The sequence below is a fragment of the Aethalodelphis obliquidens genome, unplaced genomic scaffold, assembly GCF_003676395.1.
Source record: "Aethalodelphis obliquidens isolate GAN/ISIS:26980383/991018 unplaced genomic scaffold, ASM367639v1 scaffold9, whole genome shotgun sequence".
Classification (NCBI taxonomy): Eukaryota; Metazoa; Chordata; class Mammalia; order Artiodactyla; family Delphinidae; genus Aethalodelphis; species Aethalodelphis obliquidens.
The window spans coordinates 5,298,350-5,315,293 of record NW_020837953.1 but is presented as its reverse complement, the minus strand read 5'-3'; the positions used below and the strand labels follow the sequence as shown (position 1 = coordinate 5,315,293).

At 39.2% G+C, this 16,944-nt stretch overlaps 1 protein-coding gene and 1 long non-coding RNA gene across 3 annotated transcripts in view; one reads left to right on the top strand and one right to left on the bottom strand.

The window, feature by feature from the left end:
* Positions 1-16,944, bottom strand: part of FYB2 (FYN binding protein 2) — a 133,646-nt gene that overhangs the window by 9,584 nt on the left and 107,118 nt on the right. The window contains exons 12-15 of one of the 2 annotated variants that reach the window (XM_027108393.1): positions 13,236-13,296; positions 12,056-12,154; positions 7,630-7,658; positions 5,804-5,864 (exon numbers count right to left, since the gene is read on the bottom strand). In XM_027108393.1, coding sequence (XP_026964194.1) covers positions 5,804-5,864; positions 7,630-7,658; positions 12,056-12,154; positions 13,236-13,296 — 250 coding nt within the window. The remainder of the gene's footprint in view (positions 1-5,803; positions 5,865-7,629; positions 7,659-12,055; positions 12,155-13,235; positions 13,297-16,944) is intronic. The other variant, XM_027108394.1, reaches the window with a different exon arrangement.
* LOC113621522 (uncharacterized) overlaps positions 1-16,944 on the top strand; it is a 32,039-nt gene that overhangs the window by 3,103 nt on the left and 11,992 nt on the right. The window lies entirely within an intron of this gene.

The following is a 16,944-nucleotide window of genomic DNA, read 5'->3' as shown; positions in this document are numbered from 1 at the left end:
CTCTTGCCCACAGTTCTGGACTTCCTTATTTGGCAGTAGGGCAAAAGAATTTTCTGATAGGGCCCTCCCAGTACAAAACTGCTAGATCCTGGATAAAGGTTTTTTTAGTTTGCTTTAACAAATTGCCACACTTTACACTTAGATTAATTCCTGTACGCTATACCTTAATAGCCCCCAGCAAATAAACTGAAACCAGACAGAGCAGTAAGCAGTATGCAAGCACAGAAGACAAGTCTGTCCTGAGGAAAATGCTATCAGCACCACAATATTTCAGAAGATTAAACAATTAATCATGCTAGAACATTTACCCACATGGAGTTAAGACGTATCGTCATGTTAGATATTTTTAAAAGCCAGTTCAGCTCTATGCTATTTATATAAGACATATTGAACAAGAATATGGAAAGCAGAAAAAGGATGAAAAATGTATACTAGGGAAATACTAACTAAAAGAAAGGTCAGGTAGGTATAAGATTGGGCAAATTAGACTTTAAGACAAAGCATCACTAGGAAATTAGCTTAGTGTTGTAGTAAAGAGAATGGTTTGGGAGTCCAGTTGCTGGGGTTTGAATCCTGGTTCTACCACTTACAGGCGCTATGAGCTTGGGCAAATAACTTCACCTCTGTGTCTCAACCTCTCTTCTACAAAATTTGTATAATAATAGTGTCTACTTCACAGTTGCTGTGAAGATTGAATGAGTTAATACATGTTAAATCTAAAAACAGTGACTGACTCACAGTAAGACCTACATAAGTATTATTTTTGTTATTAATAGTGTTGATATTAGGGGGAATGGAGATGGCTACAACCTAAAAAGAAACATTTAATTCACCAGAAGATATTTAAAATTTTGTATGCAACTAATAAAAGAGCCTTAGAATATATATTAAAGATATAAAGAAAAAAATATATATAGAAAATATAGAAAAAAGAGAAAAATATATAAAGAAAAAAATAGACTTTTGGAAGAAACTGACAAATCTACCATCTTTCTGTGAGATTTCAACCCACTTCTTTCATATATTAATGGATCAAGCATCTAAAAATCCATAAATCTATAAACGATTTTATTAAGAGAATTAACACATATTGTGTTGGCCAAAAAAGTCGTTTGGGTTTTTCCATAACAGTAGAAAAACCTGAACGAACTTTTTGGCCAAGCCAAATATTTGATTTAGAGGACATAAGTTGATCCTTGTATCAAACAATTAGAGAAGTCATATTTTTCTAAAGTACACATGGAACATTTATAAAAACTGACCATATACTAGGCATGAATCATGTCACAGAATATGTCAAAGTACTGATATCAGCTACTTCCTCAGTATACTAATACCATATCAACTACTCTTCCAGATCACAATTCAATTAAGATAGAAATGACACATGGGGAGGGGGAAGGGTAAGCTGGGATGAAGTGAGAGAGTGGCATGGACACATATACACTACCAAATGTAAGGTGGATAGCTAGTGGGAAGCAGCTGCATAGCACAGGGAGATCAGCTCAGTGCTTTGTGACCACCTAGAGGGGTGGGATAGGGAGGGTGGGAGGGAGATGCAAGAGGGAGGGGATATGGGGATATATGTATACGTATAGCTGATTCACTTTGTTATACAGCAGAAACGAACACAACATTGTAAAGCAATTATACTCCAATAAAGATGTTTTTAAAAAAATGACAAATAGAATACAGAGCATGGAAACAGATCTTCAGATTTTTGGAAACTTAGTATGACAAAGATGGCATTGTAGAAATGGGGAAAATAGGGGCTATGCAATTAATCATGCTAGAACATTTACCCACATGGAGGAAAATTCAACTGGATCTCTACTTCACTAAAAATGCCAAAATCAGTTCCAGGTAGATCTAAGGCTTATGTGTAAAAGCCAAAAAGTTACAGTTTTAGAAGAAAATATGGGAGCATATCATATGATCTTGGGATAAAGATTTCTTTAAAGATATAGAAAGCAACAATGTTAAATCACGTGCATACTTAGAAGGGAAAATACAATAAATGCAAATTTTACAGGGAATGCAAATTCAAAAGAAAATGCCAGCTTATTTTCCAAAGTGGTTGTACCAATTTACACTCTTCCCAGCAGTATTTAAAGGGAATACTGATCCACATTCTCACCAACACAGAAAGAATTCTTAATTTTTGCCTATTTATTGGGTATAAGATACTATCTCATTGTGGTATTAATTTGCATTACCTTCATTACTAACAATGTTGAACCTCTTTTAATATGTTTATTCACCCCTCATGTCTTTCTGTAGAAGACCTATTCATATCTTCTGCCTATTTTCCTTTGGAAAACAAGTTGGCATTTTCTTATGAATTTTCATTCCCTATAAAATTTGCATTATTTTCCCTTCTAAGTATACATATAAATAAGAATATTTGTAGCAGTATTGTTCAAAAGTGCAAAAAACATGGAACGACCTCAGTACTCACAAGAAAATGGATAAATTGTGGTATGTACATGAAATAGAATATTGTAGAACAGTAAAAATGAATAAACTAATAGTGGCTTAAAAAAGGATGGATTTTGAGTAAAAAAGAAGTAGTAGAATTCTATATACAACATACCGTTTTTACAATGTTAAAATCCCTAATGAAACAATATATTTTTATCACCTGTGCTTGATAACAGTATTTTGGTTTTGAACAGGAAGTGAAAGACAGGAAATGTAAGAGAGTGTTTACCTTGGGGGAAGGCAATGAGATAGACCAAGGGATGTGCACACGGTAGAGAAACCAAGGCACTGGATATGTTCTAGTTCTGAAGTTGAGTTATGGGTTGAGGGAAATTTGTTATCTTGCTTTAAACTTACATGTTTCCTATTTTCATTTTTACAAATATATAATTTATTTTTAAGAAAGAATTCATTCTTAACTCTAATTTTATATTCCAGGGCTCTCCTCTCCATCTCCTGCCAAATTGCATTTCCTGCTCATAACACCCACTTTCTTGATCACATGCCTTATGGTCCGATGAAACTTCCCAAACACACTTGTTTTCCATTTACACAGCTGTCCACCCCTCTCCCTCCAGCAAGCCTTCCCCACTTCTCTCTCTCTCTCTCTCTCTCTCTCTCAACCCCAATCTCCAACTGTCAAAATGTTTCCTATCCTTCCTTCTTTAACTTGGCACAGAGACTTTTCTGATCCCCTAAATAATGGAAATGTCTACCTATTCTGAGCTTCCAAATTATTTTGCACATTTTTTGGAGGCAGGTCCTTCTTTGTTATCTGATTTAACAAACTATGTTTTGGTATGAGGCCACATGATAGAGATCAGAAAGCCACAGCCCCTACCTCAGGGAGTTCCCATCAAGAGGAGGAGACAGGCAAGAAATAAGACAATACAATTATGAAAAGAATGTTCTGATAAAAAGGGGGACCTAACCCAAATAGATAAACTCAGAGAGGACTTCCTGGGGAAAGCAAAATATGAATTCAGTTTTAAATAATGAAGGAAAAAATAGTCAACCAAGCAAAAAGCATGGCAAAGTGTGTTACAGACAGAACAATTCTTTTGTTCTTAAATTCTCACCTCCTTGGAAAGGCCTTCCCCAGATATCTACTTTAAAATGACTATCAGTCTCCTTCCAACACACACACCATATGTCCACTCTCTTTCAAAATATCCAAAGCAATCAAATCCCTATGTTTAATTATAGATTTTTTTTTTTTTTTTTTTGGTACGCGGGCCTCTCACTGTTGCGGTCTCTTCCATTGCGGAGCACAGGCTCCGGACGTGCAGGCTCAGCGGCCATGGCTCACGGGCCCAGCCGCCCCACGGCATGTGGGATCTTCCCGGACCGGGGCACGAACCCGTGTCCCCTGCATCGGCAGGCGGACTCTCAACCACTGCACCACCAGGGAAGCCCTATAGATTTTTTAAATTAATTTATTTATCTGCCTCTCCAATCGGAAAGGAATAGGAATTACATCTGTTTCACTCACTGCTTTATACCAACACTTAGCATAGTGTCTGGCATATAGTACATGCTCAGTAAATATTTGTTGAATGAATTGAAGAAGTTGGAACAAATGTGAAGGTTTAGAAATGCTGGAAAGCTTGAAGAGTTCAAGGAACACCCAAACGTACAGTATGGATGGAACACAGGAATGGTGAGTGAGTGGGAAGTACAGCTGAGGCTGAGAGTTTGCCAGGAGCTGGATCAATAATGAATTTTATGCCTTCTTAAGCAGTTTGGATTTCATTTTGAGAGCAATGGACAACCACTAACCATTTTTAAGCTGGTGAATGGTGGTTTTGTGACATGATCCTATTTGTACTTTAGAAAGTTTGGAAAATAAACTGAAGTGGAGGTGAGGTGGCCATTCAGGAAGTCATTGCAATAATCCAGCTGAGAAGTAATGAGTGCCTTCATGTGGCTGTGCAGTGGGGATGGGGAAGCAGGAACATTTTGAGAGTTATTTAAACAGAAGAGGGTGCAGGGCACCAGAGGAGGATGAGTCAAGGACAATGAATGCTTAGGGTTTTGGTTTGAGCAACTGTGTGTTTATTGAAACAATCACCAACATAGAGATTAGAAGAAAGGGATCATATTTGGATGGGGACAGTTGAGATTATGAGTTATGGAATTCTGAGTTTCAAACAGAGTTATCTAGCAGGCTTATTAAAGTGGAAGAGAGAAATCTGACCTCAAAAGTGTAAATTTTGATATCTTTACTATAGTGATCGTAATTAAAGCCCTAGATGTAGATGAGACCATTCAGGAACATATAAAGGAAGAAGGGAAGAGAACTGATACAGGAAATCTGAGAAACACATCATTTTTAAAGAAATGAATTAGAACACATACATGCACACAAAACCAAAACGAACCAATCAAACAGGAGGGGCAACAGCCAAAGATGAGGAATAAGAAATAATGGTAACATAGAAACCTGGGGGAAAGTTAATATTTTTTTCCTTTGAAGGATGGCATGATCAACAATTTAAGATATTACAGAGAAGCCAAGTATAATAAGGACTTAAATGTATCCACTGGATTTAACAAAGAAATTAGTGACCTTACCAAAAACAAGGCCACTGTTGTGGTGGAACAGAACCCCAGTTGCAGTGAGCTTGGAAAGATGGGTCCAAGATGAGCAGAGGAGACCTTTATTTTCAACCATTTAGTTGAGAGGGAAAGGACAGATAATAAGTAGCTAGAGATAAGGGTATTGAGTTTCAGGATGGTTTCTCTTTTTTGATAGATTTTAGTTATTTAGACCTTGAGAACAGAGCTTCTGTCAGGTAGTGCCTGCCATCCTCCACAGGAGGCATTTAAATAAGTATTTGTTATGTTGAAATGAGTTTCAAGTCTATAGATTCAAAGGTAAGAAACAAAGCTCCAGGGGCTTCCCTGGTGGTGCAGTGGTTGAGAGTCCGCCTGCCGATGCAGGGGACGCGGGTTCGTGCCCCGGTCCGGGAAGATCCCACATGCCGCGGAGCGGCTGGGCCCGTGAGCCATGGTCGTTGAGCCTGTGCGTCCGGAGCCTGTGCTCCGCAACGGGAGAGGGCGCAACAGTGAGAGGCCCACATACCGCAAAAAAAAAAAAAAAAAAAAGAAACAAAGCTCCAGTGAGTTTTGAATCAACTACCACTGTTAGGTCATCTACATTACTCATTATTTTCCTTTCCTAGTGGGGGCAATATATCACAACTTGACTTTTCACCCAGTAACCAAGGATCTGAAGGGAGGCCCTCTGACCCTATTTAACAAAGCACCAGGAAATGGGTTAAATATCAGTAGGGATGACCAATGCGGTAAATTGACTTACTTTGACTTTTTTTCTTTTATGTCCACATCATCATAGATAGTAACTTCCTGAGACCTAAGTTCTAGGGTCAAGATAGGATCAAAATAGTCCATTATTAGGTATGGTTTATACAATCCCCAGCTTTCCAAATTATACACAATTACTTAATTATCTAGGTGCATCCCCATGCCTGTTTTATCAAAATCTGATCATAGGATATAGAAAGGATCAAAGAACAAAACAAGTATCCATTTGGGAAAAAGTTCAACTGAGGAATAAAAAATAGTGAGATGTCCTAGTATCTCAAACACATGCATAAATATTTATATCAATTTGATTTCATGTGGATTTCCAGAAAATATGAGTTGCTGAAAGGATCATGTTTAGACTAGGTTCCCATCATTCTGGAACTGGACAAAGATGTTATAATGCTAGAGCAGTGAGAGGGCTTAATTCCTAGGGGAAAAAAAACAACTTAATAGAACATTAATGTTGATTTTTCTTCCCTGATTTTTATTTCAAAACACTGACAACTGCTTCTTTATAATAAGCTTGCATAAAATTGAATCTGACTTAGTACATAATCATAATTAGACGTTTTCAGTTTAGGATATTCACATTCCTTGGTGCTCTACATAGAATTCCATAATATTCAAGTGACTCACCACTTGAACTAGTTAGAAACCTTTTGGCATAATTATTCACAATTCAGTTATTCATATATTTGGATGGGGTACAATGTGTGCCTATTCTGACTTTTTTTTTTTTTTTACATAGACCGAGGATATTTTGGGAAAGCTGTTATTTTTTTATTTTATTTATTTATTTTTATTTTTGGCTGCGTTGGGACTTCATTGTTGCACACAGGCTTTCTCTAGTTGCGGCGGGGGAGGGGCTACTCTTCATTGCGGTGTGCAGATTTCTCATTGCGGTGCCTTTTCGTTGCAGAGCACGGGCTCTAGGCACACGGGCTTCAGTTAGTTGTGGCACGCAAGCTCAGTAGTTGTGGCTTATGGGCTTAGTTGCTCCGCGGCACGTGGGATCTTCCCGGACCAGGGCTCAAACCCATGTCCCCTGCATTGGCAGGCAGATTCTTAAGCACTGCGCCACCATGGAAGCCTGGGAGAGCTGTTATTATACCAGGTTTATGTAACTATTTGTTATTTAGTGCAGCAAACTTATATTTGTGGAATATAATATACATTTGAATTGTCAAGTCAGAGTAAAATCAAAGTAGCCACCATCGCGAGAGCCCATAAACTAAACCTGACAAACAACAAAACACATGGCCCTCTCTCATCGATAGATTCAACTTACTGAACCTGATTGAGAGCGAGCACGCTAGGTGTCAGGCACTGTATTAATTTGTGCACTGTTGTTTTTATAGCAAAGCAAAAAGTATTCCAATGACCCATCCTTGATTCAGTTAGTATGTGTACTGCAAAGTGGTCATGTTCAAATTACTATGTCTTAATTCCGGTGAGCTGGCTGTTAAATCCTTCAGAAGGTTATGTGGTATAACGTAAAATGCACGAGCTTCGTATTCAGAGACTTGAGTACAAATCCTAGGTCACTAAAGTATGGATGTGAGTCCTAGAGCCTTCCTAAAAAGGGATGATGCATCTATTTCTCGGATTTTAAGAGGCCTGGCGTATAGGAGGCACTTGAGAAATGTTACTCATCTTCCCCAATGTAAGTACTACTATTGTGTAAAATATCTTTGATTTTGATGTATCAATTTTTCATTAAACATGGAATGCAGGAAGGATTACTACTTCTCTTTCTCAGACTGTGAATATGTCAGTTCTGAATAATTTTGATCCAGCAAATAAGCGAATGTCACTTACCTAAATCAGGCAGCGAAATGGAAAATGCACTGTTAATTGACAAAAGACACAAAGGGTTAAGGGAAAAAGCCATGTTCAGAAATATTAGCTGATACATCTCAAATAACATATTGACGACTAGGTTTCTTGGTACAGATGCTTTGGGGGAAAGATACGAAGCAAACCTTTCCTGCAGCTTTGTTCTGATCACCTCCCCTCTCTTGTAAATGAGGTTATTTATCCCCAGTGACCACCCACACCCCCTTTCCTAACGAGACAATCTCAGGTTGTCCCTTAGCCCTGCCACAGGATTCTGTTTCTGCCTTCTACCTTCCACGATGCCAGTTCAATGTGGGGTAAGTATGGTGAGAGAGAACCATCTGGAGACGCTGGACCCTGACTATGTTTATGTTTAACCAAAGAGGTGACTTGAGGGGAGAATTCCAGGCTAGGTGGAAGTGGAAGATGGTAAATGTGCTTAGTAGGAGAGGACATTGGCTAGGAAGATCATCTGGTTTTCCTCAAATCTCACAGTTAAGATTACATGAAAGGAAGCATGATGTGGTAGGAAAAAAATCCATGTATTTTAAGCAATTAATTTAATTTCAGTCCTACAGGTATGCTGGGGACACTCATCACGGGCCAGGCCCATGTGCTGGGTATACAAAATGATTAGACACAGTTTCTGTCCTGAAGTAGCTCGCGGTTTAGTGAGGGGCACCAAAAGTAAGTTAATATAACACTCTGTGATAACATGATAAAGGGCTGACCAAAGGAACAGCACTAACCTTCATGGAAGCTTTAGTTCTCCATTTCCAAAATGAATACCAGCACCTATCTTGTAGAGCTCCCTTTGTACGGGACGAGCTTTCCTAAGTGAATGTGCCTGGGACAGGGCTGATACTCAGTGATCCCTTCCGTTGGTGTCTATGAGACCAGGACTGTGATGTGCAGGGCGCAGTAGGAGAAATACATGGTCACTAGAGTCAGAGCTGATATGACTCTCACTTCCGCCACTTAGCCACTTACCCTGGGCAAGTCACTTAACTTTTCAAAGCCTTAGTTTTTCATCTGTAAAACGGAGTAACAAGTTTCTAACTCATGGGTTATTGTGAGGATTAGAGAGAACACATGTGAAGCCTTAGTGCACTTCCTGCCCTCAACATCTAGTGAGCACATATCCTTGGGGCCATGGCTTAAGCAAGCGGTCCCTTGCTTAAGGGAGCCTTTCTTAACACCCGTTCCCTTCCTCCATTCTAATTAGGTCAGGGTGCTGGTAGCTCCTATTTAAACACAGAAACCAAGGCCACAAAAAAAAATCTATAATGATATTTCCTTCCTTTAGGTCATCTATTCATTCAACAGATATTTATTGAGTGCCTATTATATCCCAGGCACTGTTTTTTTTTTTTTTTTTTTTTTCCTTCCAGGCACTGTACTTTATGTTGGAGATACTGCAGTGGACAAAATAGTCAAAATCCCTGCCCTCATGGAGTCTAGTAGAGTGAGACAGACAGAAAACAAACAAGGAAATTTATGATCTGTCATGTAAGGAAATTTATGGAGATAAGTGCAATTAAGAAAAATAGAGCAGGGTAAGGGGGGAGGGGGACTGGAGGTGAGAGCTGATTTGCCATTTTTCAGAGGACGTTCAGGGAAGGCTTCACTGATAAGGTGATTTTGAAGCAGAGGCCTGAAGATAGTGAGAGAATAGGCCAGCTAGATATCTGGGGTAAGAGCATTCCTAGGGGAGGAAACAGCAAAGAGACCCTCAGGCTGAGGAGTGCTTGGCCTGTTGAAAGAAGAAGTCAGAACATTTGGAACAGAGGGAGTGAGAAGAGGCTTAACATTTAATTCCCATGTAAAACTCATAGCATATCTAAGACCCGTGGCATTTAATTCTTGGTTTATTTATGCCTAAATCAAGCCATTTAATAATGACTATCCTAACAGGCAGTGTGTGCGTGTGTTTGTGAGTGTGTGTATGTGTGTGTGTGAGAGAGAGAGAGAAGATTGAGAGCCCCAATTCTTTTTTTTTTTTTTTTTTTTTTGCAGTACGCGTGCCTCTCACTGTTGTGGTCTCTCCCATTGCGGAGCACAGGCTCCGGACGCGCAGGCTCAGCGGCCGGCCATGGCTCATGGGCCCAGCCGCTGCGCGGCATGTGGGATCTTCCCGGACCGGGGCACAAACCCGTGTCCCCTGCATCGGCAGGCGGACTCTCAACCCCTGCGCCACCAGGGAAGCCCCCAACTCTTTTTAAAGGTCACATTTTCATGGTTGCAACCTCCTTCTGAAGAAAACGCAACAAACTAAGAGTTGATGTTCCAGAGAGGAGACCTCAATCAAAAGGCTCAACAAAAGGTAAACAAAGAAACAAAGTTCTGTTGTTACCTTGGTATGTCTCCATGCTATTAATTGAAAAATTAAGGTAGAGAGGCAGGTTTTGGCAAAATTTAAGGGGAAAAAAGGCTTTTTAGACCTTCCTACAAATGGCAGATTTCCCCCTGCACATAGTGAATTTCTCTTTATAGAGGTGTGCAGGCATAGAGATTTGGCTTCTTAGGAAATCTGCAGAGAAGCTTGTGTAGTGGGTTGGATTAGGTATATGGATTTCTCTTCTTACCCTGATTCTCTGACTCTAAGAAAAAGGGTTTCTCAGTAGTATCAATAGATGTTACAAGATGTGCACGGGATGTTACAGAAACATAGAAGAGAAACCGGTAATACAGGTTTGGGTAGAAAGGTTCATGGAATGCGTCCCAGAAAGGATAATATTTGACCAAACTTTAAGGGAAGGCTAGAACTTTGATAATCAAAGGAAGCTGGAGAAGGGCAGGTACATTCCAGACCAACGGAATGTCGTGGTCAAAAGCAAGGAGGCAGGAAACGCCAGGGCCCTCATATACAAAGAGGGAATGTGTTAATGGGCTGGTGATGAGAGCAAATCTGAGCGAGAGATGGAGCTGGACGAGTAGGAAGGGGCTGCCATAAAAGTATTGACTTGCAATGAAAAGGGATTGGATATTTGTTCTAAAGGTCATAAGCAGTCACTTACAGTTCTAAGAATAGCTCTAAGAAAAAGGAAATAACATTTGAATTTTAAAAACGTCAGCATTGGGACTTCCCTGGTGGTCCAGTGGGTAAGACTCCACGCTCCCAATGCAGTGGGCCCGGGTTCAATCCCTGGTCGGGGGAACTAGGTCCCTCATGCCTACCGCAACTAGGATCCTGCGTGCTGCAACTAAAACCCTGTGCAGCCAAAATAAATAAATAAATATTATTTAAACAAAAAAACACGCATCAGCATTCTCACCTGGATCAAATTTTTAAGGGACTGCAGGTATCACACTAATAATTTTTGTCAGAAACATCTAACCTGCTAAGGTCGGGGTCCGCCTTTAGGTCTCATTGGCCACTGGAGCTAGACTCCCTCTTCTTCCATGGTCAGGACTACAATTTGTAAACCCCATATTCTATATAAATCTCTTGGTAGATCTACATCCAACAGAAAATTAGACTTAAAGTCATGTTACTCTGAGGTTTTATAATTGAAAAAACTTCAAGGTAGAATAACATAATTCCGTGTCAATATATGTAACAACCTGGGTCAAATTATTTTACCATCCTCTGCCCTCATAAAATACAGATCTATGTCTATGTCTACAGATCTGTGTGTCTCTCATACACACACACACACACACACACACACACACACACACACACATGAGAGAAGTACCTCCAGAGACCACCCAGTCTCCCTCCTCCCTCCCATTATACGCAAGAAGAAACTTGATCCCTATGAATGCAAAATGGAAGTGATTTGCCCATGGTTGCACACTGAATAAACAGAGAAGCTGAAACTAGAATCCAGAACCTAGGCCTCTTGTTTCTTTCTCCTACTCATGAATTTCTAACCTCCCCAATTCCCACTGGTAATTAGCTAGGGTGATCTTGGAGGGTCCCTTCCAGGTCTAAGACTTTGAGAAATTCATCTTCCCTTTCCACACACTGCCTCTCTCAACAGAGGCAAATTAGAATTTGGAAGTGTAGACAAATAAAACCACTGGAACTTGTAGGGCTGAGACAGCATAATAGGATGTAATTAATAACATAATGCTCAGTAACAACAACAGGAATCTATGCCAAGGATGATGAGGAAAGTTTCTTTCCTGGACTTTGTTTGATTAAGACTTTCCCTCTACCCTTGTTCACAGCCTTTTCTCATCAATTTTTTCAAAAGGGACATTGTCACTTTCTCATTAGCATCTGTGGGTGTAGTTCACTCAGATATTGGCAAGGAGGTGGTAGGTGATAACCAGGGCCTTTGGTTTTAGTTTCTGGTACCGCTTCACTAGAAGAACAGGATAGAGACCATCGGCTGTGTAACTAACCAGGCCAGCACTGCTAATAATCTCTGGGAAAGAGAAATAAAAAGGGACCTTTTACCTTATCTTTTCTTTCGACTTGCTTTTCTTCATTTTAAATCTATCCTTTTCTTTCTTGAAGAACCTCTGCAGTCTTTTAAGTGCTTCTTTTCCATCTAAACTAAGAGGAATCAGAGGATATAAATAACACGATGTTTGAGAGAGTACTGGGGATGGAAACCTGCTGTAGTAAAAAGGATCAGAGACTTCAGTCTCATTTCTTCAACACACCCCACTCGAGGAAGAGCAGGAAAATGCCTTGTCAGCTTCTATGCTCTTCTTCTTTCTTTAGATGCTGATGGGAAGTAGCACATATCAGCTATGGATGGAATTACTATATTTCAATACAAACTTGCATCTACACCAAATGGTTTCTATTTTAAAGACTTTATGGAGCAAAGTCTTCCTTTTAGAGACGATGACTCAGGGACCCATAGTTTACAAACTATACTAGAAATACATTATAGAAATTCCTAGCTTCTGAAATTCACATCACTAATCTTTAATTTATGGAATGATAATATAACAAGGATGGTACAATGACTGCCTGGTTGATGATTAAAATTTTTCCAAATATGCTCTTGATTGGGGGGCGGGGAGCATAGGGAGAGGGAATGATACACTCACATCATCCCACCCAGCATGAATGCCCTCTTTTCCCTTCAACCCTCAAACTTCTTGCTTTTGACTACTGCTGTTTTCCTTTCCACAATGTGTGCCTAATAACTGAATTTGATTAATAATGCCCATTTGAAAAAATACTGTCCTTGATAACACTGAATTATTAGATAATAAATTAAGCCCCAATCCCAGAGATAGCCTCATTAACTTTCAAAGATACAGGTAAATCATAACCATTGATTTCTTCCTGGAAAAGCAATTACAGAATTGAAGCATTTTATTGATATTTACTTCTCTTTTCTCACTTATTCCCTAACACAGTATCAAAGTCCTCTACTCTAGGAGATGGACATTTTCTCAAAAGAGAAAGCAATGTGATCAAAATGATTAGATATGATTGTACACAATTACAAGTACCCTACTGATCACAATGTTGTATTACAATAGCTTATCTCCATTCTCTATGCATATCTTCCCTAAAGATGGGGTGGGTAGGGATGGAGATCATTTGTTAAACTTTGGTTTTCCTAGACTAACAGGAAATACCCTTAGCTATGAAGCCAAGAAAAAGAGAAACTCACTCTATCTTTGGGTAGTTGCTCTTTGTTCTGTAGACCTCTTCATACATTTCTTCACTATTTTCTTTTGAAATTAAAAAAAATCATTATAATGACAATAATTCAGATTCATATTTGACACAAAATTATTGGATACCTACCAGGTGCTAGGTACTCTAATATTTTGTTTGTGAAGTAGTTTTTATTGAAACATATGCACATGTTTTTACAAGCACGTGGTAAAAATAAGTAACCTCTATAAAAGTATGTACAAACAAAAATTAAATTTTGCTTCTACCCTGTTTTCAAGTCTGTCTGATTTAGTCAAAGAAAGTTAATTTATTAACAGATTCCCACCTTCAACCCTCCCCCTTTGCATATTTTACATATAACAATCAGTCTACTAAACAGCAGACATTGTGCTGAATGCTGGGGAAATAATGGAGACAACCAGACACATCTTGAAAAATCTTCCCCCATCATAGCATGGCTTTCACCTAGTCCAACACATAAGCTTAAAATACACAGTTAATACTTTAAATGTACCCTGGCAATGGAGGATTTTCAAGTTCAGAACTTGATTCACAATGAGTTTAGGACAGTCACTTAACTTCTCTGTGCCTCAGTTTCCTTTTTTTAAAATGAGGGTACCATGTTTAATGATCTCTAAGATTGTTTCTCCATCTAAAATTCTAATATTCTAAGAAGGACAAAAACAACCAGAGTAGCATTTGATTATCCCTCCTCCATTAACTTTTCATTCATTCAACAAATATTTTTTGAATATGTAACATGTGCCTGGCATTATGATAGGGGCTAGGGAAAATGGTGAGCATAGAGAAGGAAATCATCTAGGAGGGAAGAGAATTATTAATCAAAGAACCACATAAATATAGAATTACAACTGTGGCAAGTGCTATGAAAAAGAGGGTCATGGTACTATAAGACTGTATACCTAAGAGAATATTCCCTGGGGAATAAGGATTGAGCTGAGATCAGAAGAAAGATTAAGAGTCACTTAGACACAGGGGCACAGGGGAGGAAAGAACATGCCAGGAAGAGGGAGTAGAATATGCAAACACCCTGCAGTGGGAGCCTAGAAAGTCAGAGAAGCTAACAGGTCAGCATGACTGGATCTCAAAGATGAAGACTGAGTATGTATGAAAAGAGGATGGAGGGGTAGGTAGGGGCATTCAAGTCCTCTATACCATGTTAACGTCAATCTTAAAAGTATTGGGAATATACTACAAAGTTATAGTAGTCAAAACAGTATGGTACTGGCACAAAAACAGACATAAATCAATGGAACAGAAAAAAAGCCCAGAAACAAACACACTTATGGTTAATCTATGACAAAGGAGGCAAGAATATACATGGAGAAAAAACAGTCTCTTCTATAAGTGGTGCTGGGAAAACTCCTAGAAGAAAACACAGGCAGAACATGCTTTGACATAAGTTTTAGCAATATTTGTTTTTGGATCTGTCTCCTCAGGCAAGGAAACAAAAGCAAAAATAAACAAATGGGACCTAATCAAACTTAGAAGCTCTTGCACAGCAAAGGAAAAAATTAACAAAACAGAAAGACAACCTACTGAATGGGAGAAGATATTTGCAAATGATATGTCTCAAAAGGGGTTAATATCCAAAACATATAACAAGCTCATACAACTCAATATCAAAAAAACAAGCAACCTGATTTAAAAAATGGGCAAAGGCCTGAATAGACATCTTTTCAAAAAAGACCTGCAGATGGCAAACAGGCACAAGAAAAGATGTTCAGCAACACTAATCATCAGGGAAAGGCAAATCAAAAGCACAATGAGATATCACTTCACATCTGTCAGAATGGCTATCATCAAAAAGAGGACAAAAGGGGCACCTTCAAGTTGGTGGAGGAGTAAAACGTGTAGATCACGTTCCTCCCCACAAATACATCAAAACTACATCTACATGTGGAACAACTCCTACAGAACACCTACTGAATGTTGGCAGAAGACCTCAGACTTCCCAAAAGGCAAGAAACGTCCCACATACCGGGCCGTGTGGCTGACAGGGTCTTGGTGCTCTAGCTGGGTGTCAGGCCTGAGCCTATGAGGTGGGAGAGCCAAGTTCAGGACATTGGTCCACCAGAGACTTCCCAGCCCCATGTAATATCAAATGGTGAAAGCTCTCCCAGAGATCTCCATCTCAATGCTAAGACCCAGCTCCACTCAACGACCAGCAATCTACAGTGCTGGACACCCTATGCCAAACAACAAGCAAGATAGGAATACAACTCGACCCATTAGCACAGAGTCTGCCTAAAATCAAAACAAATTCACAGACACCCCAAAACACACCACGGGACGTGGTCCTGCCCAACAGAAACACAAGATCCAGCCTCATCCAGCACAACACAGGCACCATTCCCCTCCCCCAGGAAGCTTACACAACCCACTGAACCAACCTTACCCTCTAGGAATAGACACCAAAAATGAACCTGCAGCCTGTGTAAAGGAGACACCAAACACAGTAAGTTAAGCAAAATGAGAAGGCAGAGAAACACACAGCAGATGAAGGAGCAAGGTAAAAACCCACTTGGCCAAACAAATGAAGAGGAAATAGGCAGTCTACCAGAAAAAGAATTCAGAGTAATGATAGTAAAGATGATCCAAAATGTTGGAAATAGAATAGAGCAAATAAAAGAAACGTTTAACAAGGACCTAGAGAACTAAAGAGCAAACAAACAATAATGAACAACACAATAAATGAAATAAAAAATTCTCTAGAAGGAATCAATAGCAGAATAACTGAGGCAGAAGAATGGATAAATGATGTGGAAGATAAAATAGTGGAAATAACTACCACAGAGCAGAATAAAGAAAAAAGAAAAGAATTGAGGACCGTCTCAGAGACCTCTGGGACAACATTAAACACACCAACATTCAAATTATAGGGGTCCCAGAGGAAGAAGAGGCAAAAAAAAGGGGCTGAGAAAATATTTGAAGAGATTTTAGTTGAAAATTTCCCTAACATGAGAATGGAAATAGTCAATCAAGCCCAGGAAGCACAGAGAGTTCTACACAGGATAAATCCAAGGAGAAACACGCCAAGACACATATTAATCTAACTATCAAAACTTAAATACAAAGAAAAAATATTAAAAGCAGCAAGGGAAGCAAGAATTAACAAACAAGGGAATTCCCATAAGGTTAACAACTGATCTTTCAGCAGAAACTCTGCAAGCCAGAAGGGAGTGGCAGGACATATTTAACGTGATGAAAGGGAAAAACCTACAACGAAGATTACTCTACCAAGCAACCATCTCATTCAGATTCAGTGGAGAAATTAAAACCTTTACAGACAAGCAAAAGCTAAGAGAATTCAGCACCACCAAACAAGCTCTACAACAAATGCTAAAGGAACTTCTCTAGGCAGGAAACACAAGAGAAGGAAAAGACTTACAATAACAAACCGAAAACAATTAAGAAAATGTTAATAGGAACATACATATCGATAATTACCTTAAATGTAAATGGATTAAATGCTCCAACCAAAAGACATAGACTGGCTGAATGGATAAAAAACAAGACCCATATATATGCTGTCTACAAGAGACCCACTTCAGGCCTAGGGACACATACAGACTGAAAGTGAGGGGATGGAAAAAGATATTCCATGCAAACAGAAATCAAAAGAAAGCTGCAATAGCAATTCTCATATCAGACAAAATAGACTTTAAAATATAGATTAC